The 8,552-nt window shown below is 38.0% G+C and overlaps 1 protein-coding gene across 4 annotated transcripts in view; it reads left to right on the forward strand.

The window, feature by feature from the left end:
* The window catches only part of LOC101848341 (protein spinster homolog 1), a 40,145-nt gene extending 32,990 nt beyond the window's left edge, over positions 1 to 7,155 (forward strand). For all 4 annotated transcript variants that reach the window (XM_035968801.1, XM_005094541.3, XM_005094539.3 and 1 more), the window contains 4 exons: positions 1,066 to 1,262; positions 3,772 to 3,856; positions 4,412 to 4,597; positions 6,670 to 7,155. In XM_035968801.1, the coding sequence (XP_035824694.1) occupies positions 1,066 to 1,262; positions 3,772 to 3,856; positions 4,412 to 4,597; positions 6,670 to 6,800 (599 nt within the window). In that variant the 3' untranslated portion in view covers positions 6,801 to 7,155. The remainder of the gene's footprint in view (positions 1 to 1,065; positions 1,263 to 3,771; positions 3,857 to 4,411; positions 4,598 to 6,669) is intronic.
* The last annotated feature ends 1,397 nt before the right edge of the window (positions 7,156 to 8,552 follow it).

The raw sequence follows: 8,552 nt of genomic DNA on the forward strand, positions 1-8,552 counted from the left end.
GGGGAGGACCTGCTGTTCAGTTGGCTTGTAGAAAATGGAAAGAATCACAGATGTTGTGATGACATTGTTATTTAGTGAGTGAATATTTGTGGCTTTGTGGTGAAGCACTGGTCGAAGTAATTAAATCAAGGAAACCAACATTTTTGTCGAATTAGAAACATTTTTTTGGCCCAACACATTTTGTGTCCTATCAAAAATAATTTTTGTGTTGATTTTTCTGAAAAACATTGGTCAAGGGCACAAAAAATGTAATGCTTTGGAAGTCATTAAACTTTAGCAACCATTTGTGAGGCATCGTGGTGAAATCAGGCGCTCTTCAAAATAACAAAATTGGGGAAACAGGCATTTTCCCACCAGTTTCGCAATTTTAATAAAATTTTTGGTTATTTGTCCAACCCTTTTATGTCCAAATGAAAACACATTTCTTTGTGAATTATATTGAAAATATGTAATTTTTTTGTTTTCAAAGACTCTTTAGCTGTTGAAGTTACCGAACTTTGGCGGCCATTTTCACGCTATTTTTACCGCTGAAACAAAGTGAACGTACCTCTTTCAATCTCAAATATCTTCACTTCTGCTTTAGATAGATAGGTATGTTTTTCATCTAAAGCATGATAAAAGAACAAGCTTTAAGATGATACCAATAACTCCACATGCACATATATTGACGAGTGCCTGATTCCACTGCATTGTGACTAATTTTGTCTGTAATTTTTCTTCTGGCACCTGGGGACCTCCAACTCTTTCAATCACATATTTTATATCTTGACTCCTATTGAAAATTGATGGCTATTTTTTCATCAAATTCCAAACAAACAAGCTTTAAGATTAAATCAATAATTCCACATGACGTGCGCCTGATTCCATCGCGTTGTAGTGTAACACATTTCTATGTTGAGATAACATAGTTATTCAGTGGATGAATATCTCATGTTATCTAGAAGTATGTGACTATGTGTAGACTACTAACACAAACCTGTGAGTATCTGTTCTTGTTATATCTAGGTTGCTTTGTGTGAACTTATATAATACATAGCTATGAACATCTCTTCTTATCGTCACTAGGTGGCTATGTGTGGGCCTATAACACACAGCCTTACTTTGATGCCATAAACGTGCCCAAGGAGACAACAGGGTCCTACATGTCCTGGATACCGCTGGTCTCGGGAAGTCTCGGAGTTCTGTGGGGTGGTTTTATCTCCGATCGTATCGTCAAACGTCGGGGATTGTACGCCAGAGTTATTGTTCTTGTTGCCAGTCAGGTGAGCAAGTATGAACTGTTTTGAAAAGCATCTCTTACTTCATCTATTGTCCTTATCTCTTATGCTTTTTTTTGTTTTTATGTTATTCAATAAGAACACCTCTAATCTTTGGCACTTACATTACTTCATTTTGTTGCTACCGCTGTAAAGCTTTACTAAAATTAAAATATTCTTTAAAACATTTTTTTTTTTGTTGCTTTGTTTTATTTGTTTAGGAGGATAAAGAGGGGAGGTAATAGTAGTAGTAGTAGTAGTAGTAGTAGTAGTAGTAGTAGTAGTAGTAGTAGGGGGGGAGGGTGTTACCTTAGTGGAAGGAGGAGGAGGAGCAGGGATTTCGTCTTTTTCTTCATCCATCTTTATGTCGTGGGTCAAGTCATACAGGGGGATTTTTGTTTGTTCGGTTTATTTCGAGACTGATTAAGGCTCAATTATTTAGTTTTTCCAGTACGGTACTGTTAAGGCTACCTGAGTATGAATCTGGCTAGTGACTCCATTGTTAGTTTTACGATGCCAAGTTATTCCATTCTGGAAAGCTGGAATAAATGTATGGTCTTTAGAGGTCTTTAGTTTTTTTGGAGTTATAGGCTGAATTGTTTTGTTTCTGTTTGTTTTTTTAGAGTAGTGGGCGGGGGGAGGGGGTTCTTTATTGTTTTGTTTTTTTATATTTTGGGAAGGGGGAGGGGAGGTTGGACATGGGGGAGGGAACACCGGTCAAGATTAATCTGATTAGCCTCTGGTCTTTTCAGGGTCTTGGAAACAGTATGTGGAAAACTCAGCTTATTTTTTTTAAATTTTTGCTCTGGCATATGGTAGAGCCAAAGGTTTAGTCTGCTGCACTATAGACTGCAGCAAGTGATGCTGTCAATGGTAGAACATGTGTCCTCTCGTACCGTTCATTACACTTTGGACAATGTAGTGTCATGGAACTGAGAGTATAAAGATTTTCACGGGTGGTTGGTGGGTGCTCTGCTATAGTTCGCTCTTTTTCTTGTATCAAACGTTTTTTGTCCTGATATCTCTTCCTTCTTTTTGTGTTTAACACTTACAGTACCGCAGGCTCATATAGTGAAAAGCCCTAAAGCTCCGGTTACACGCTACGATAAATAGTATCAGATTCGTCGTATGAGAGAACTGTCCGTTTTATTGAACTGTGTTGACTGTTTACACGTTCCAATCTATCGTCCTGTTTTCTATCGATTGAGGAGATAATTGTGTTGTGTGTAGAACCGGAAGCTAGATTACGCACCGAGTGACCTTGATGCACAGCTTCTCCATTGACGATCAACTAAATAATAAAATTGCTAAAATATATATAATAACGCACCAAATCAGTTTTCACGTGAGCAACATTGCTTATTTTGAGACGCTGATTCCGAATATGAAATCAGTTTTTACTTACGATAATCATTTAAACAATTTTGAGCTGTGAGTTTAGTTTTGCGTGGCGGCAAATTTCAAAGTGAATCTACATCGCAGCGCGTCTCCCTCAAGTGTGACCGTGATCGCACGGAAAATATCAAGCAGCGCTTGATTTCTCGACGGAGTCTCCAAACCATCGTTCTATCATTCAAATTTTGTACAATTTTGTGGTTACACCTAACGATTTATCGTATGATTGCTATATTGTCCAATTTATGTACAATTTATCGTTACATGTAACCGTAAGTACTGCACCAGTTTAGAATTTTGAAGCCGTGGTAGAATTTGTTCAAATTTTAAAAAATCAGGCAGCCCAAGAAACACGATTTAAAAATTCGTAGAGGTACATAAACCATTCAGCTATCATATAGAATGAGTGCCTTTGGTATTTACTTCAGTGCAGTGCGTCCGTTCTGTTTAAAATTATGTTAAGTGCGCCTGGTTGCATCGGAAAGTCACCAGCAGTAGTGAGCGCATACAACGTTGTGTAAGTGTTAATTCTTTCTTGTGACACCTCTAAACTTCTGCACTTATATGATCGTATTACCATGCTGTGTTGCAAGTACCATAAAACGTTTACTGAAACAAAACAAAAGTATTTTTTCCTGTGTTTTTTTCCATATTTTTATTTGATCTATTTTTCTAAAACTATTTACACGAATTGTTTCGATACATACCTGTCACTGTCGCTCTCATTATATTCATGGATATACACATTTGTGTCATTTTAGGTGCCCTTGTGCATGAATCCTGCATATATTTTTATGCCATTGTAGGCTATTAATATGTCGGGCAAAACGCATAGAGCATCATAGATTATGGAAATGAGCTATGTAAATGCCATGTTTCATTATCATGGATAATGAAGTTGCTGTATCAAACAACATACTGCGGGTGGTTGGCGGGTGCTCTGTTGTGGTTTGCTCCTTCTTTCCTTTTAATTATCTTTCGTCCTTGTCTCGCCATTTTTTTTGCGTGTGTTTGTTACACTCTTGGGATACGTTTGACCTTCGGCACTTACTTGACCTTTTTGTGTTGCAAGTGTTGTAAAACTCTTATTAAGACTAAACTGTTTAAAATAACTTTTCAGTTCCTGGCTGCCCCATTTGCTGCAGGTGCCTTGTTCCTGGATGTTCCTTGGGCATTTTTCTCTCTCATCCCAGCCAACATTATAGGTTAGACTGAGTCAATTTTTTTTCTGTATTTTTTAGGACGTGTAATGTCCCATTTTGTTATTATGGCAACAGAGTATTTTTCTAGGTGAGTCCTTTAGTGTAGGGAATTTTGCCAGGGCAGTCAAGATGTGTTCAGAGATAATAAGATAAAATTCAATTCAAATATAATATTCAAAGATAATAAGATAAAATTCAATATAAATGTATTCAAAGAGTGCAGGTGACTTGCTCTGAAATAAGGAGAAACTTTGAGTACTACAAAATATAAAAGCCCAAATTTGGTATTTTCATGTGTCCATCTCTCAACATGAATCACTTTGTGGTTACTGCATAAAGTATATTTTCTGAAACTTTGGTTTTTAAGGAGGAAATGATGTTCATGTTTCAGCTGAGAAATTATTCTTTGATTGGTATCATTCAAGAATACTTCTTAGAATATATTGTTCAGATTAAAAAGTTGGCCGCGGAATTCTGTTCCAGAAGATTCTTAGGAGTTGAAAATGATTTTTTACTCTTGTTTATTCAAACTCAAACAACACATCGACCCATCCTCAGGTGAGATGTGGGTAGGTGTGACCCTAGCTGTTGGGGTTGAACTGGTGCCAAGCGAGATCCGAACCTCAGCCGTTGCCCTGTACCTGTTCATCATCTCTAACATAGGCGGCAATGTCCCGCTTCTGGTGCCTCCCATACAGGAAGCGTTTGAGGGTGACGGTTACTCCAAGGCTGATGCACTCAGAGGTCAGTTTTCTTGGCAGTCCCAACTTGATCATTAACTCTAGTCCTGCGGGGTTAACCGGAAGAGGGCTCTTATCGATCGATGACCCACTTACGTCGCCTGCGGGCTTGTGCTGCGGGGCGCCGGGGTCAGGCACTGGTCACGCGAGCGTGCCGCGGCAGGTCAGGGAAACACCTCATCTTTTATAGCAAACTGATACGATCAATGAATAAGTGTTACGATCACACGAATAATCCCATTATCCCCTCGTCGGTAGATCAGAGACGCTGAGATTGGAAGTTACACCAAATCGAATAACTTTTCCACAGTTTTCCAGATTTCACACCTATTATGAATGAACTTGCGAACAGCTGCTTATCTGCTATCGTTCGAAAGGGGAAAAAAATGGGATAATTTCCTAATATTTTTTTTATTCAGTTGCTCTCAAATGTCTCCCTCTGGTAGGACAATGGTTCAAAAACCACCAAATATGATTATTTACATCAGGAAACAACGTTTGGTGTAAGAATTAGATCGTTTGAAAAGTGAGGAAAGGTGTTTGCATTGAAAGATGAAAGTCCTATTTCCTGAATATCCTTTCGAGTCCCTCAAGTGTCTAACTGGGTCAAAATGCTCATATTTCATTGGATGAACGTCTCAACCGACGCTCTGTTATCTCTACCAACGCCTCGCGTTGCAAAACAATGCAGTAAGTTTGAGATGGACACTCAGGCACAAGCAGATTGACGCGCACACATTTTAGCACACAGATGCAGCCCCCGCCGTAAACGAAATGCGTTGCCCGCGCGGGACGACGACTGATCAGGGACCAGCTGTGGAGCGCCGCGCGGGATTGCGCTTACCGGGCAAACATTTATCAGAGACCAGAATCTTAAGGGTTAATGCTAAAAATGCGTTTTGTGTTTAAAACACAATACCTGTAAAACTACTTGTGTGAAAATTTTTATAGGTGTTTTTACACAGTTTAGATCATTTAGTCAGCGGGCCTCCGGCTCTACCTGTCGAGGCCAACCCGTGCTGAGAGGGGTACAACATTCCAGCAGAAAGACTGAGATACTCTATAAAAATTTGCCCCACTTGGGACTGGAACTCTGACGTGTGTCAATTTGCGATTATTTAAACAAACAAATGTGTGTGTGCATAAAGAAAGGTACCAAAAGTCGCCTCAGACCAGTTTGAGCTATAGGCTGTTATGACAAAAAAATCACTTTTTTTTAACAGAAATGTGTTTCGATTAAAAAATGATAGTTCCTCCTTTTTTTTTAACAATGTGTTAAAAGAGTTTTCATTTATTTAACTTCTAAATATTTTATTTTGAATTATTTTGAGGGTAGGGTATGTTTTAAAAAGATAATGAAAACTGCTTTTAAAAGGTGTTAAAATCTATTTTTGAAGCATGTTTTATCTTCTCCGCTATGTTTTACCTTTGAATTCTCATCATGACATCGATGTCAACAAAGTGCCGAATTGGAAATGAATTTTCCATGAATAAATACATTAGAAAAATTATTGAATCTTCTTTTTTTTTCAAATTTGCATATGTTCTAAACCTAATTAAAAGCTAATTTTCTCAAAATGTAATAGTTATACCCTACCTGGCAAAACTACTTGAGATATCTCAAAAATTTCAAAACCATTGTGTTCAGCATTAAATGTCCAATTATGTACAACCCTTCACTAAAAATGGTTAAAATCCGACTTTTGGTACCTTTCTTTAGGCACACACACAAATAATTTGTGGGAGATTGGCCGATGCTCTGGTGCGGTATGCCCCTTCTTCCGTATCAAACATGTATCTGTCATCTTTTTCTCTCATTCCTTCTTTTTTTAGGTTTTTTTGTTACTCTCTTGTAACATCTTCAACGCTTATGTGACCTTGTTGTGTTGTAAATACTATAAAACTAAAAAGCACAAAAATAATTTTTGTCTGCACATGCTCTATATATTCTGTTATCGTGCTGATGTGCGTCTATTTATTTAAACAAATTAAATTTTTTACCAAAGGTGCTTAATAGTTTCTGCTATTGTGTTGATGTGCGTCGGTTTACTCAACAAGTGTAATTTATTGCCACAGGTGCCCTGTACATCCTGTACCCCGGCCTCTTTGCTCTGAGTGGCTTCCTCTTCCTGTTGACGATGTTTGTGGTCAAGAGAGACCAACGACGAGCCCAGTATCGGAGCCTGGTCAACTCCTCGGACGACTAAGATGGAGGCTGTTACTTCTCCGCAAACTTCCATCGTTCTAGAAATCTTGAACACTGTCACCAGGACTTCTTCAGGACAGCTGGGCCGGGGGAGTTCAATTCTTTTTTTCTGGTTTTTTTGTTGTTTCCTTTTTTATTTTTGTGATTGGTAATGAATATTTTTTTGAGTGAGCTGGAGTCTTGACATCCCTCCCCACACACACACACACAAGCAAGAAGTAAGCATCCCTTATAAGATGTGCACAAAAATGAAAAAATCTAACTCGGTGGCACGAATACTTCACCGCCATGATCTATTTTCTCCTTATCCTTGTATTGCTGGCTGACTGTACTCTGAAGTGCAAAAAGAAACAAAACAATTGTATTGTACATTGTTTTTCATTTACAGTCATGTGTCAAGTGCAATAAAGCTCTTGTAAGCGGTGTCTGTGGTGTAGTGGTTAGGCACTTTGCTGTCACACGCAGAAGATCCAAGTTCGATTCCTGGGTGTGGAGTAAATTTTTATAGAGTATCTTGTTGTATCCTTCTCAGCCCGGGTTGGAAACCCGCCTCCTAGATCTACCTTGTTGTTATTGATCCAGCCTAGATCTATCTAAATTGTGTTGCTGGGCAAGTAAGGCCACCTATATTTCAAATTTTTAAATTTTGACGCTTTTTTAGGAAATGGAGTGCAGGGATATTGCAAATGAGCGTAAACACAACACACACACTGCTAATGATAAATCATCATTGGAAAAGGAGCTCTTGTGTAGACCAGCCAGCCCTGTGAGGAATTGGAATAAACTTTGACATCTCTGTCTTTCAATGTTTGTCGTTTTACTGTCTACTGTACAATACTCTGTTAGTATGATATTAAAGTCAATAATATTATTCAAGTTGAATTTTCGGGGTCTTTCCCGGAAACTAACGCTGAATTTAAAAAATTCTTCATGAACAGCTTTTGTGCCCACCCCATTTATCATCAACATTTTGACTACTCATTTAGCTCTAATTCCTGTTTTGTGCTCTCTTTTCACATCATGACATTAAAGCTTAGATTGTATGGAGAGTGTGGCTTCTCAACGGGGTGACATAGCTTGTTATCACATGTATTTGAACAGTGTTTACGTCCTGAGAATTTATGTCCTATTAAAATTTTTATACAAGATCTCATCTGAAGAAACCAGCTTCATTATTAAGGACACCATATTGTATCAATAACAGCTTAATTATTTTCATTTATTAGCTTCTGCTGAATCTTAAACATAATGCGAATGACACTCTCAACATGTAATTCGTGAAAAACTAAACTTTTTATTCATTTTGACCGTTCTGGTTATTTCAAAGAACTTGAGGTTTAGAAAGTTTAAAACAACTGATGTCTTATTAAACAAAATTCATTTTGTTACACACATATATCAGCTAATCGCGACATCAGTGCTTTTTTGTCGTATTTCCATTTTTTTAAACAGTGAAAATGTGACATCTTCTTAAGCTCCCTCTATGTTACGAACTATTTTCACTGTTACTAAAAATGCAGATATGACAAGAAAGCACTGGGGTCGCTTAATGTTCTGTTGTGGTGTCATCATGATATGAAATTGGAACATTTTATTTCTTAAGATGTGCGTGAACTTTTAAACTTTGGGTTTCCTTATCTGGTTCAATACCACGAGCTGCATAAATTGCGAGCATGCTTCAACTCATGCAAAGTGAAACCACCTGCTAGGATAGTGCCTCACAATTGCTACTATCTGTCTTTAGTTCAGATCT

Source organism: Aplysia californica, unplaced genomic scaffold (genome assembly GCF_000002075.1).
Source record: "Aplysia californica isolate F4 #8 unplaced genomic scaffold, AplCal3.0 scaffold00084, whole genome shotgun sequence".
NCBI classification, from domain to species: domain Eukaryota; kingdom Metazoa; phylum Mollusca; class Gastropoda; order Aplysiida; family Aplysiidae; genus Aplysia; species Aplysia californica.